The sequence below is a fragment of the Syngnathus scovelli genome, chromosome 16, assembly GCF_024217435.2.
Source record: "Syngnathus scovelli strain Florida chromosome 16, RoL_Ssco_1.2, whole genome shotgun sequence".
Lineage (NCBI taxonomy): Eukaryota > Metazoa > Chordata > Actinopteri > Syngnathiformes > Syngnathidae > Syngnathus > Syngnathus scovelli.
Window position 1 is genome coordinate 6,144,566 of NC_090862.1, and position 14,666 is coordinate 6,159,231.

Sequence of the window (14,666 nt, forward strand, 5' to 3'; positions counted from 1 at the left end):
GCAAAAACAAAACGTCGTGATTTTATTTTTGTATGTTTTCTGTTTGGACACATGAGGGCGCTGTTCTCCCACTGCAGTCGCTTCCGGAGTAAAATAGCAAATTTTAAATTGTTTTCTATGAATGGCAGTTGTTGGGGAGCTGTACACTTTTACATTTATTTTTTATTTTTAACCATTATTTAATGGTTATGTTCATATTTTATAAGGAAAAATAACGATATTTACAGCACTTAAAGAGTTGGATTCCCATTCCAAACCCCTCAAACATCCTTCCTATCAATCAATGCCATGTCTCCCACCTTGGCTTCCCTCCCTCTCCTTGCAGTCCGTCCACATCCCTCCCTCTGTCTACATGCATGCCCCCCCACGCACAAAACACGCCAGAGGAGAGGTGGCGAGGCTGCTAGACCAGAAGAGGAGGAGGAGAGACAATAGCCTGTCTGCGACGTGCTGTGTCGTCATGGATGTTTAGTTGGGCGAGGCGCAGCAACAGCGAGCGTGCAGGTGAAAGCGGTCCGTGAACGCATCTGGAAGTTGCCACTGTCTTTTTTAATGTTGCCCACCGAGATAACAGGAGTGTGTTTCACCTCAAGGTAAGACAGCATCCGTGCAACAGGGAGGCACATTTTAGCCACTGGTTTTATTTGTATTTTTTTTTTTTTTTTTAACTTGTGCGCAAAATTCGGTGCTAATTACGCAAGTCGCTCAAACGCGCAATTTTTGCACGCCTTTTATGATAAACAGTCATTTTCAATGTTCTTTCCACTTGAATTTTTATATACACTCAAATGATTTATTTTGTGAAATTTTCTCTTATAAATTATTTGATAATTGAGAATTTTGTTTTCATTACAGTTGTAGGATTTCTTTCCCTCGTTTGGTGTCAACATACAATTATCAGTGCATAATATAATGTGCCCCTCGTGTATTTTTCATCCCCCCAAGCTTCCAGTTAGTGATAAAGCCAAATTAGATCACGCTTGAATTTCCATAATTCATTTGTTTTATCGTCTTTTATTGTTTCTTTAAATAATGTGGCAATTAAACGGGCAATCATCAGCCGGCATCAAATAATTATGGTCTTTAAATATTTATCTTAATAATGAGGCGAAAATCAAAATGGATGTTCAGTGCAATTTGATTACAGGCCGTGCATGTCCTATTAACGACCGTTGAGCTGTTAAAGGCAAAGAGAGAATAAAGTGAGAATAAACGGATACGATGTTACGCAATGAAAAATAATTATATTCCAAAATGATCATCTTACAATAGGCGTGTTTTTGTTGTGACATGAAAAAGGTGCAAAATTTAATAGAACTTCATCAAAAAAAAAAAAAATCGTGCATGAGGGCTTGTTTATTTCTGGATATTAGTTATGACAGATTTCATGTTTTTAAACTGTATCGTCAAAAACAAAAAAAATTCAATTTAATTTCATTCTCGCAGGATTTCATCCGGCGTCAGGTTCCATCTCAAATGTCTTATCATATCGCTTGTACTTTTTTTTCTAATCATTTATTTTATCTGCTGTCTTGTTGTTGTTTTAAATAACATTTAAAATAATTTTGTGTGCTTTTTGTTTTTTTGTTTTTTTGTGTTCAGCGACCACACTGAGGCAAGGAGAGAAGGCATGAAAACGGAGGAGAGCCAACAGTCGTGTCTGCAGCAGCTTCCATCTTCAACACCTTTTGTTGGTGAGTAAGACAGACTGACCAGCATCAAAATATAAACATAAATAAAGATAAATAAATAGCTTCTGCAACTTATCTAAAAGGCCCAAAACTCCCCGTGGCGTTCATTTAATTTGGCTCCGATGGGCCTTTTTATATCAATGCAGTGTCTTCACAATAAATACCACGTGGGTGCTGATACACAATAATAATAAACCTTAAGATAATTATACTATACCGAAGGAAATTAAATAAATAATAAGAACGTGGCATTTCTTTCCCAACTAAGGCCAACAGGGAAACTAAAAACCCGTGATAAATAAAAACGTTGCAATAAAAAGCAAAAACTAGTATACGTGTAAGATTAAAAAAATATATATAAACAAAAATCACAAGGAGTGCAGAAATACATTCCCTGGAAAAGACTTAAAAAGTCAGAAAATCTATGCGTTGGTATATACCCTATATTGTTAAATCACATATTGTCATACTTTACTGATATGAAATCAAATAAATGCACACCCCTATAACTGCCTCACTATTAACGACTGCTTCTAATATTTTTGCTTACCATGAAATGTTGATTTGTTCTTTTTTTTTTACTTTAATACATAGAAGTGTATCGATACTAATTGATTACACGAAGTGTACCAATACTAAAGGCTGTTTCTAATATTCTTGTCATTCAAGCCACACAGGGAAATAGAAATAAACTAAATTTTGATTACTATCCCATCAGTGCGTACTCAATAAACATAAGCAAATTAGAACTATATTATAACTGGAGGCTTTCTAATATTTTGCAAGTTGCATATTTCGTGCGGTTAAATAACCCAAATATTAGAAACACCTGTCACTGTAATGCAGCGCCTATAAAATTGTACAGAGACTTCGTTTTATTCTTTGTTTTGTGTTTCAATTAATTGTACGCGTTTACAAATATTTACTGTAATTACGAATTTTATGTTCCGATTTACCGGACGCGGCTCCGTTGTAAATCGATGAGCTAATTATATTAAGGATTTTTGTGATGGAATTTCACCGTTATTTCACGAGTCGTCCAATTTCATCAGACTGGGACTGTTTTATTTTTTTACTGTCGTATATGTCGGGACAGATTTTTGTGCGATTGTAACTTTTTTTGGTTCCGGGTGGGCCTCGGTCCCTCTTCGCGAACTCCACGCAGGTCCAGACTACTCGGGTGGAGGCAGCGAGGTGTGCGCGGGCTGCTCGTCCCCGATCGCCGACCGCTTCCTGCTGCGCGTCAACGAGCTCTCGTGGCACGAGTCGTGCGTCAAGTGCACGGTGTGCATGAGCGCGCTCACGGGCACGTGCTACTGCCGGGACCGACTCCTCTACTGCAAGCCCGACTATGAGAAGTAAGGATCACATCACACCGGCATGCATGTAGAGTCTTGAGGTCATTACTGGGGCGGCGGCGTATGGGTGGGGGGGCTGTGCAGGGGCAACTCACCCCCATGCTTCACTTAACTATCACAACAAATAAGAGCTCGAGTCAGTTGACTGGGGTGTAATTAACCTGTATGCCTGGTTTGTTTGCACTTGCGATATTAAAAAGTTACAAGAAAAAATATGTATTTTTAATTTGCAACATTAAAAGACTTAATTGAAGAAAATCAAAGGGATTTTAAACAGCGACCATTTAACATGACTTCAAATGTGATAAATACTGAGCAGGGTGTGTACACTTGCGCAACCACATGATCTCAGTTGTTTGTTTACATATTCCCTATCTAAATGATTTTAGTTGCCCTTACTTGAAGATGTTATGTTAATTACTTCGAGGAACCACGTAGGAGTTTATAGATATGCTTTAAAATCAAATTTAATATTTCAATTTGAATTGCAAGTGTATATAATGCACGCGGAACTTCGGTTAGGATTTTATTAAGTGTCGACAGGTTTATTCATGTTATCTTTTCCGTTTAGAAGGCAGGGAGGAGATGTCATACATAAATAAACAACTGGCGTAACACACAATGCAAATCTCCCATCGTCATTCCAGATGTTCAAGCATGTTTCTCATTTCCTGAGCCTGAGCTTTGTACGTTAGGGTTGCGTGCGCGGCGCATCGTCGCTATCAATGTTTTGAAAAGTGTCAGACTGCATCCAGCAGCTCCCACTCTACCTGACATCTGGAGGAGCCAGCGAGAGCTCAGTGAGGCGTAGCCAAAGAGGAACTGGCCGCAGATGAAAGTCCCATTGTATGACGTTTATCTTTGCGGGGTAAGCACGAGCTTATCAAAAATAACTTTTTTTTAATTCCAGGGAGTGAAAAAGCGTATTTGTTGCCCTGGTGTAATGACTGTGGTAGAAGGCCGAGATTAATAGCCGGAGGCTCATTCGCTACATGCATGACTGAGTCCCCCTGTATGCATTCCATATGGATTGCTGCCTTGTTTTTCGGTTGTTTCTGTGCCAGACTTGGCACTCGGTGCAGCCTGTGACCTTCAGTGAATCAGCAACAATGTCTCCTTGTTTTCCTTGCATGCACTCGCTCCGTCAGCGCCTCCCCCGTCCGTATGTGTGCCGCACCAGTATCTTGAGAGTGCATTTGAAATCGTTTTATTAAAAGTTGTGGGAACACATTGAAGTGGAGTTCATTGTATACAATACAAGACAACCAATATGGCAAAGTTTGTATTGATATTTTGATATTTTTAGGCTCACAGGTCTTCTAGTATATTGACAACAAAAGAAGAACCCGGTATAGGCATTTTCTTTGTGCTATAAAATAAGGAGGTTTTTATTCCTCTGTTTCTTCATTTATTATGGAAATGAGGGGATTTAAAAAGGAATCATGTGTGAATCCATACGCCGTCTTGTTAGGGAGCAGATGTTTACGTCGAAGCGTTCCCGCTTAAACTAGATTATTCCACCTATATATAAGGCATATGGTATATTCCCAGCGGGAGCACTCACAAAGTGCGTCAAGTTCGAAACTTTGATGTAGAACTCATTTACTTTGTCATTTATAAAGTTCATAAAAGTTTAATGGCCCAAATCCCCTCTGAAAAATTAGAATGAAATTGCAGTGGAGCCTTGAGATACGAGGGAAAAGCACTTTAAGAATTAATAGCTTTGGTCTCCTTTTGGTGTGTTCCACTCGGCCACTAGGGAGCAGTATAATCCAGTCATGCAGACATAAGCGAAGAAGAGTTTCACAACTACTTTAAAGTGACTTCAGTACACGATGTGCTTAAAATTTCACCTCTGCTGCATTCCGTGCAAGACTCTGACAAGGCTATTTTGCAGCACCGTTGTGGGAACGAGGCAAATGTGATCATAACAAAAGTGCTGTTTAAGTAAACGGGGCCTCTTGACAGCCGTTACCTTCCTCCAGTGTAGGTCAGCCGCATGGTTCCTCGCCAAGCCGCGAGCTTTAAGAGCGTCGTTTCCCGGTCAATGATGTCGAGCGCGGATAGAATGAGCCTGCGAGCCCTCCTCGTAAGCTTCCAAGACCCTGTGGAAAAACAGGTCACCGGGGGTGGAGATTCACCAAAGCTGGGATTTAATAGCTCACTCCGTGTGGGGTGGAGGCCGCTCACGCTACATCTTAGCTTTAGAAACTCACACCGAAGGAGATTCCACCGGCTGTGGACTTTTTTCTTCTTTTGAGGTAGCAGAAGAGCTTTGAATTGTCACATCGTGATTGTCAAACTGAATTTGTGCAGTTATGTTTGGAACCTGAGCCCCTTTGGCAGTGATGTCAATTGACAGGAAGTGGAAGCGCAAGACAAAATGGCCGCCCCTGTGTTTACGAATACAGTGATCCCTTGCTACTTCACGTTTCGTTTATCGCGGCTTCACTACATCGCGGATTTTTTTAAAAGTCAAAATGAAACTTCTAAATTGAGGAAACGTGTCTAACTTTTAGGACAATGTAGTATTGCTCCAATTGTTCGTTTACATTCCTTTAGAAGTCCGTTTTCGCGTGTTAGCACAATCGCGAATTAGCATCTTTCCGCCAACTCGTTAGCCTGCCCAGTACTTCTTGTTGGTACTTCATGGATCTCACTTATCGCGGGTGGTTTTTGGAACCAATTATCCGCGATAAACGAGGGATTACTGTACCGACATATTATTGTCAAGAAATGTTTGACTTGACTTCTGGTTGAAGAACATTTCTCTTGGTTCTTCTGTCACCTATCTTCTTTGGCTTCAGTCGGAGAGAAGCCACCATCTCTCCTTCTGTCTGCCACCTCGTTCATCACTGTCTGCTTTGCAATCATATTTCTCCATCCCAAACCTCATTTCCTTTTCAGTGAGATTGATCGCAGCCATGACACCAAACAGTTTATCTCATGTTTTCTCTTAATGTCGCCACCCCCTCCGCCTCATCCCCGTCTACCACTCGTGGTGCTTTGTGTTTCCTGCAGGGAGTACAATAGGGTGGGGGGGCTGATTGGGAACAAGGCTAATTAGCCACAGTTCTTGTCTCACTGACATGCTTGACACGGACTGTGGGGAAATATTGTTAGCGCGTGTCAACAAGCTCTCGTTAGCGTCAACTAAACCCGGGCTGACTCGTGAAGATCGTGAAGGTGTTGATGGAAGCTTGAACTTACTTTCTACATCTTGACCCAGCATCCTGGGTCAAATCAACCCAATACGATGAATACAGACAAAAACACAGCATTGGCTCAGTCGCTCGAACCTGGCTTCGCTAATTCGCCCAATTCGGGTTACTTTTAAATCAACGAGCGTGTCAGACCTGGAGTAGATGATGAGTGAAGTTGTGTCCCAAATATGGCATGTGTAATGTTTTGACAGTATTATGAAAGGCCAAGTGTCACGTCATCGAGTAAGTTCGATGGAGAGGGTTACGAAGACAAGGTGGATTTCTTTTTAGCCACATGTGCGAGGTTGTAATATTGCCACCATTTTTGCATATTATGAGACCCCGTCATCTTTCACCCCAACACCCCCACACACAACAATTTTATAACAGACAGCTAATAAATGTTTCATGGCAGAACAAGCTGCTCGCCTCGCCTTTATTAAATCTGAGATAATAAAAGCAGAGAGGAAGAGGAGGAAGAGTGTGAGAGAGAATAGAGGAGGTGGGGTGTGCGTGGGGGGTTTGGGGGAACGGCGTAGACACTTTCCACCGAATCGCTGCATCTCCTGTTTCTGGGGCAACGGGTCCCGCTGTCCCCCGTCACCGCCATCTTAGCACCCCCCACACCCCCTTTACTCCCCTGCCCCGCTGCTTCCCGCTCCGCCTGAGACAGACAGGAAATGAGAAGCGGGCAGACAGGATATTGCGTTCTGGTGGCCTGGGGATTAACTGTTTTATCTAAACTAACACACACACACACAGCCACACACACGTGAGCTCGGTCCTCGCGCATTGCATTAATTTTTGGTAGCATCAGGTGAAAATCAAACATATTCGGAGATAAATCACAATACAAGCTGGTTTTTAATCATTGGTGCTTTGTTTGGATTGGACCATCACATCTTTACTGGAACACAAATGGTGCCACAACTCATGTAGACAGACTCAGTTGCTTATTTTTTTTAACCCCTGCAAAAAATCTTACTGCAGACAACTGAGTCGCTAACAGGTGTTATGAAAAACGTCCTTGTTTGTGTCTGCATGAATGCATTATACTGCCCCCTGGTGGCCAGGTTACACAAACTAGATTCGATTTTATTTAGAGTAAAAATTTCCTTCTTTAAAAATATTTTTTGTGTGTTCTGAGGTGGGTAGAATGTTTTGTAATAATCTACAATAAATTTAGATTTTATGAGCGTCATCGAGAAAGGGCTTGAGAGATTTAGTCTCGGGGTTTATCAGGACAATAAAGATAGCATATATTAATTTTTGTCTAACTCATTTCGGAAACTTTCATTCACGCAAGAGGACTGTTTACCATTTTAGTTTATCGGCGCACGCCATGGTGGCCAAACAACAGCATCTGGCCTTGTTTTATGGATGTTTGGGCCCGGCCACCTTATCTGCTTTTCCACAAACTGAGCATTGGTGGTTATGTGACTGTGTATATAGTATTGGCTATCCATGTGTGTATGTGCGTGAGTGTGTAAGTGAGTGAGTGAGAGGTGTGTGTCACTGTACTCCATGTATTGATATATATATGTATGTGTGTGTGTGTGTGTTTGTGTGTGCGAGTGTGTAAGTGAGTGAGTGAGAGGTGGCAGGGGTAGCAAGTATCGTGGGGAATGCTGGGAGATTTTAATAACACAGAAGCAGTGCAGGGAGATTTAATAAACGGAGATGATGTGATTACTGAACCTTGGCTCTGAGCCATTTTGCTTCACAGAGCAATATCCGCCCAAAGTGTGCACACACACACACACACGTACCCACAAACACACACACTCAGACACACGCATAAGAAAATGGATACTAAAGTGACTTAAAAGTACAACGGTTGCATATCGTTTGTCTCAAATACAGGCTGGTCAATTTGGATGTGTTTAGGACTTAGTGTAGGCATCCATACTACAAGTTTACTTGAAATATGTGTCATCGTTGTGAAAGACGACTCGGAGACATCTACATATTTATGAAATGATTGCGTGGTTGCAGGCGAGACATTGCTGCATTCGTGACATGTCTTTTGATTGTGTTATTGTCATTGTCTCGTGTGGAATACAGCTAGAAGGGCTGACGACGCGTCACCCATTTTTTTAGAGCCTGTGTACCAAAGGCCCTCATGGATTTGTGTTTATTTTTCTTGTGACAAATAAATCACCTTTTTGGGGGCTCATTATTCCAGAATTTTTATTATTATTATAGTTATTATTATTGCTCACATCTGTATGAGTGAAAAACACCAAGATCGGTAGTTTTGATACTACGAGACCCACTACAACACGGGTGTCCAACTCAAGGCCCCGGGGCCAGATACGGCCCGCCACATCATTTTATGTGGCCCGCGAAGACATATTGTGCATCAAATTCGTGTCATTACTAGAATTGCAAATTGTCTTCACTTTCAATAATATCTTTTTTTTTTTTATATTTGACCAGTTTTTACTCGTCTGATTTGAAAATGAGTTATTTTTCAGTTTGTTTGGTAGCTTTTACTGTATATAATATGAGGTGCTCATACATTTATTTAGGTTGGCAGTCATAATGGCCCTCCGAAAGAAGCTATGACTACAATGTGACCCGCGAATAAAATTAGTTTGACTCCCTTGCACCACAAGCTAATAATTTGCATAGTATTAGACTGTTTGAGACTTCTGTGTACATTTTGGCAGATAAAAAGCCAACATGTTCTTGCTACAGGGTGTCTATTAACATAGGAGTTGAAGTTTACTGTAAAACTAAAGTCAAAATATCGACATATAGCCACGTATAGCTAATAAAACGCAATGCTCTAGCTCTGCTAGCTTAATGCTAACACGTGAAACAAATCAGATGCGGGTATCGTAGAAAGGCGGGTGACGTAAATTTGATAATCTAGCAAATGTGGGCAATTTCAAACATTTGCAACGAAAAGGGGGAATCTGTTTACGGCTGTGCATCGCTTAAATCTTCCTCTAGTTTTCTGATTTCGTAACAAGTGTACATGTAATGAATCAAGGCCTCCAACCCCCTCCGCATGATCACGGATCCCACAGCTTTTTGAAACGCTTGTAAAGTCGACTGTTCTCCTCCGTCTTTCATGTTCACCGTGTTTGACACGCCGCTTGTACAACACGCTCACTATCACAGAAGTAACCCAACAAAGAAAGGTCATTTGCAGGCCTCCCGAAAAGTGTTTTTCTTATGTTTGACCACATTCCCCTTGATCGTTTCTGTACCGACTAATTAATCCTAGCTTCTTTCATTTAACATCTTAGGGACTACTTTAGTTAAATCATCAAATGTATGATCTAAGTGGCGTTGGATGTTTTTTTTTTTTTATTCCCATGAGGACGGATGTAGTCAGGTATGCTGTTTCAAATCCCAAAATGGCCCCGCATGCGGTTGCTCTTTAGCCGCTCGTTGCACCCCTGTCATGGCCGGTGTGAATGATACTTCTATTAGGGGGGGGATTAGACTGATCTACTTACAGACCCCCCTCTGGGGCAGTTGCCCCTAGTTGCCTCCGTTTGCTGTGCTGAGTAAATTCCCACCATGCTGCGCGCGCCCCTATTTAGGGAATGTGAAGACTTAACACGGTCCGTCTCATGTCGAGCGATAGTCGTCATTTTGGAGTGTTTTGTCCCTCGGGTGAAAGGAAGTGTCACTTTAGAAAGAAATAGCAATAGAGAACAAAGCACTGACTTTTTATTTTTACTATAAACCTGTACAGTCTTACTTTTGAATAATTTCTTTACAAATCTGCATCAGAATTATCTTCATGCTACGTTGTTTTTTAGCTAGCAATATTTGAATGTAGCCTCCCTTCATTAGTCTTAAGCCCTCACTAATGTCCTTGAGTTTTTCTCAAACATGTTTTTTGTTAACGGCATGCTATTATGAACACGTGTCGTCATCATAGTCACAGAAAAAGCTTCGTCAGCGACAACAAAATAATAGCGCTAGAAATACTAAGCTAGCATTAGCAGTGTGAACAGGCTGCCATGTTGTTAGCGTGATTTACTTGTAATTAATTGTGGGTGATGTTGTTAGCATGATTTATTTGTAACTAATTGTGGGTGGATATTCCGTCATGGTTCCAGCAAAGCCGCTCAGGCCTACTTTCGTAGATCTTTTTTTCCCCATGTACTAATGTCAGGTCATAGAGTTTTAATTGAAATTACCCATTTATTTTATTGCAATCTCAACCTTCAGGTACACCATGTGAGTACTTTAACCATAAAACGCAGTCATTTGGGGGAATTTGGAGATACTTTTTGGCAGATGGAATGGAAGAGATTAGCCGTGGCAGCTGCGTTTGAGACGGAATGACAGATTCGGAGCTCTAATGTGCAGACCTGGCTCCAGATTTGTGCAGCAACACCTTCCTCGCACTCAGTCAGGGAGCAACAACACTTTTGTGTGTGCCTTCCTCCCCCTTGCACACTCTCGTGCCAGTACTCCCTTTCGCCTTATCCCGGTTTGTATCTAGTTCCTGCTTTTTGGCTCAAATTAGATCTCTGGCGCTCTTATCCCGCTGAAACCCCAAATCTTTGATTGATGGTTGCGGGAGCGTTAGTGGTATAGCGACACACATCAGAATAGGTATTGATACTCGAGTGTTTGTGCGTGGCTCAGTGTGCATAAGTGAGTGGCTAGAGATTAACCCCATGCTATCCTCAATCCCTGGTTATGAGTTTACAGCGTCTGTCTGGCCATCGCCCTGTTTAAACAACAATCTAATTAATCCCGTCTTTATTAGTTTCAGTGAACTGGGGGCGGCGGGCTGGGAGGGCGAACTGGGAATGCTGGCAGAAAATACCAAGGTGGGGTAGGGAGGGGGGTATCGGGCGGATGGAGGCAGGGTGGGTGAGGTTGTAGGAAAGCAAGAGCGAGAGCGGGGATTTGAGAGGAATTTCTAATGGCGGGGAATTAGGTGCCGGTGAATGGGAATGAGTTTGTGATGTGATGGTGGGGTTGGAAATGAAGGGATGAAGAGGTGCAGGGATAAAAACGGGAAAGCGAGAGGAAACGGTAGACTAAAGCTAGCTTTATAATATTGAATTGTATGAGCATGGTAATGGAGTGGTTAGCATGTCCACCTTGTATGTCTGAAGTTCAGAATTTGAATCTCGAGTCATTGAACAGATTGTCTAAATTGGCCATGGAGTTAATGTGAGTGGGGATGGTTGTGACCAGTCTAGGTTAGTTAGCTAATATAAGTATAAATTAAATTAAATTAGCATAGTTAATTTGAGGCCGCAGTGATTCTCATCACTGTTGTACTTGGTACTTGAGAACAATGTTGTACTTGGTACTCGAGTTCACGCTAAAGAAAGACTCACAGCCTGAGTTTAGTTGTATTTAACATTTTGATGCAATTTTCCCACAATTTGGTTAAACGTGCATTTATGTTACACGAACTTGCAATAGTAATATTTTCATGAACACTTAGGCCTACTATACTAATGTACTTTAATGTTAATCATGTTGGTGGCACTTTTAAGTGCATAGTCCTTCGATTTAAATCTCCGTCTTTTTTTTCAAGAATATTTGTGAAATGACAGATGCCTTTTAAAATCATTCAGCTGATCTCACCGTAAATTCCATGGTGAAAGCGGTTCAATCCCAGGCTCACTACTGCCATCTACTCTCCAAAAGATGTAAATGAAGCACAACAACTGAAACAGATTCTCACTCAGCAGTAAAGTAATTCCTTGTATAGCAGATGTTCACCTTGCCGCTCTGTGAATTGGGTAATGTTTATACGGCCTTTAATTAAGAGACGACGCTAATCTCAGGAATCGTTGCATACGAGTGGGAAAGTGTTGAGGGGCTCCTTGTCTACGCCTCCATCTTTAATTACCTCACCTCCTTTCAGCTCCTTGACCCTCATGATACTCGACTTTACATCCAATATGTAGGCGTCCCTCACCATGTGTTCAACCCCTTCTGTTTTTGTGTGTGTGTTTGCAGGCTGTTTGTGAGGAAGTGCAGCTCCTGCCTGCAGGTGATTGGCCGCTCCGAGTTGATCATGCGCGTGCTGGGCCAGGTGTACCACCTGGGCTGCTTCAGCTGCTGCGAGTGCGAACGCCGGCTGCAGCGGGGCGATGAGTTTGTTCTGAAGGAAGGTCAGCTGCTGTGCCGCATGGACTACGAGAAGGAGAGGGAGATGCTCGCCGCAATTAGTCCCACGCCCACGGAATCGGGTAGAAAAGACGGGAACATCTGAGATTGCCACCCAGAACCTTAAAGTTGCGAGGCGACCGCTAATGTTTATGTCTCTCGTGTTTATCAAGTGAAAAGTGAGGATGAAGATGGCGGCGGGGGCTCGGGAGGGTGCAAAGGAGGCGATGAGGGCAAGGAGCACAAACGCTCCAAGCGACCACGCACAATCTTGACCACGCAGCAGAGGCGCGCGTTCAAAGCGTCCTTCGAGGTGTCGGCCAAGCCTTGTCGTAAGGTGAGAGGGCACGCTGAATGTTTTCAAACTACAGTGGGAGTGTGACTTGATATGAATCTGATACTTATTTTCCTTTTTATCATTAAGTAAAACAAAGTAATTCTAACCATCAGGTGAGAGAGACGCTAGCTGCTGAGACGGGACTCACGGTGCGAGTTGTGCAAGTATGGTTTCAAAACCAGAGAGCCAAGGTAATACTTTTATAGTTTGCAAAATCCATCTTCAAAATCTTGAGTGATTTTTTTTTTTTTTTTGGCATCAGATGAAAAAGATTGCCCGGAGACAGCAGCAACAGCAACAACAGCAGCAGGAACAGGAACAGCTGGGAGGGGCCAGGAGGGGCGCAAATCGAGGGGGACGGCAAAGCAATGACGACAGCGAGGGTAAACACTTGATTTTTCCTCCATTTTGTTCCGGCAAAATCTTAAATAAAGCATTGAGTCCATGTTGGGTTAGCTATTGGGCCCCAATTTGGGTTACATTTAATACATACATTTTAAGAGTGTTAGTATCCTCATCTCCACACAGATGGCTCAAGTGGTCACGGCATGGACGGCATACTGGGATTCCCCTCTCTGCCTCGACAGCAGCTACTCACCCTGGACCCCAACATCTACGGCGGGGAACCCTTCCGACACGGACTCACTCCGCCTCAGCTGCCCAACGAGCAGCTTCACCCGTACGGTAAGATCAAGAGAGTTTGATAAGATTTTAGAATAATAATACACTTGATTTCCACTGCGGGGCGCTAAATGCACCTCAGATGGGACTCGAACCCACAATCCCTGGCTTAGGAGGCCAGTGCCTTATCCATTAGGCCACTGAGGCTGTGAGATACTGCTGGTGATGAGATCGAGAGAGTCACCGCTCACCACAAATGCGTTCCTCTACAGATTCCGAGACTGTGTTTCACGACCTGGACAGCGACGGCAGTCTGGGTCACCTCGGCGACTGCCTCCTGGCAGCAGGCGAGGGAGGCCTCCTGGCCGCGCGGGTGGGGAACCCCATCGACCGCCTGTACTCCATGCAAAATTCCTACTTCACCTCGTGACCTTTAGAAACACTCGGCCAAACTTTCCTCTTCCAAATCTCACCTCAAGAGACGCAGCTAAAATGACAAAGGGAAAAATAACGCTTACAAATTGTTGGCCAATAATTTGCCGTCTCTGACAATGATGAGAACGTCTCTGAGAGACAAGGAGAAAAATATTCATAATACACTGGAGGACAGTTTTGCGCTCAGGTTTTGTGTGTGTATGTTTGACCTGAGATGTAACTCAGGATATTACACTGGATAAAATTCAAATTAATCAATGTTTTATAAATGTGAAGAAATATTTTGAAGCGACCCTCCATATGAAATGATCATTTCAATTTTTTTCCCACCCATTGAGATGCCACAACAGGGTCATTTTTACGGCGCCTTATTCGGAGACAGGGTTGACGAGAGACTATTAACTTTATTTTATAGTTAAATCAACAAGGAGTGAACCACTTCCACCAACAAAAGGTCGCGTACTGCCCCGGACACTGAGCTCCAAATGTAAAAGTGTGACTGTATTGATGGATATAATTGTAGTCGTTTCTTTCCATATATATTTATTTCTCTCATCACAAATTAGATGGGTAGCCATTTTGTACCTTCTGTGATAAGCATGATTATTTGTCACAGTGTAGATTCTAACGCATAGCTTCCAGACAAACAGGAAGGCAGCAACGGGCTCTGAAAGCAGTGCAATTTAAAAAAAAAAATAGGTCTAGCAATGCTTTTAGCTGCTAAGTTGGACACGTGCGCATTTCTACAGTGATATTTTGTGAGGGTAACTTATTTGTGCCGTGTTAGCTGAGTTGCAATCTTATGTTGTGACGTGCTTTGAATGTATCATGTTGCTGTATATTCAATACAGGCTGCAATTTCATGCTACGGCGTGCTTGTATCGTTTTTCTATTTTGACAATGCTTGGATTGCTTC

At 42.5% G+C, this 14,666-nt stretch overlaps 1 protein-coding gene and 1 non-coding gene across 2 annotated transcripts; one reads left to right on the plus strand and one right to left on the minus strand.

Annotated features, from left to right (window-relative positions):
* Positions 1 to 55: 55 nt before the first annotated feature.
* On the plus strand, positions 56 to 14,616 carry lmx1al (LIM homeobox transcription factor 1, alpha-like). Its single transcript, XM_049745571.2, has 9 exons — positions 56 to 593; positions 1,603 to 1,694; positions 2,857 to 3,049; positions 12,208 to 12,440; positions 12,531 to 12,694; positions 12,808 to 12,885; positions 12,957 to 13,077; positions 13,223 to 13,378; positions 13,588 to 14,616. Exons 1-9 carry the CDS (start codon positions 553 to 555, stop codon positions 13,743 to 13,745), a joined length of 1,236 nt encoding a protein of 411 aa, XP_049601528.1. The 5' UTR covers positions 56 to 552; the 3' UTR covers positions 13,746 to 14,616.
* trnar-ccu (transfer RNA arginine (anticodon CCU)) lies at positions 13,450 to 13,522 on the minus strand. The gene has a single exon. It is a non-coding gene; the product is annotated as a tRNA-Arg (tRNA).
* Positions 14,617 to 14,666: the final 50 nt, after the last annotated feature.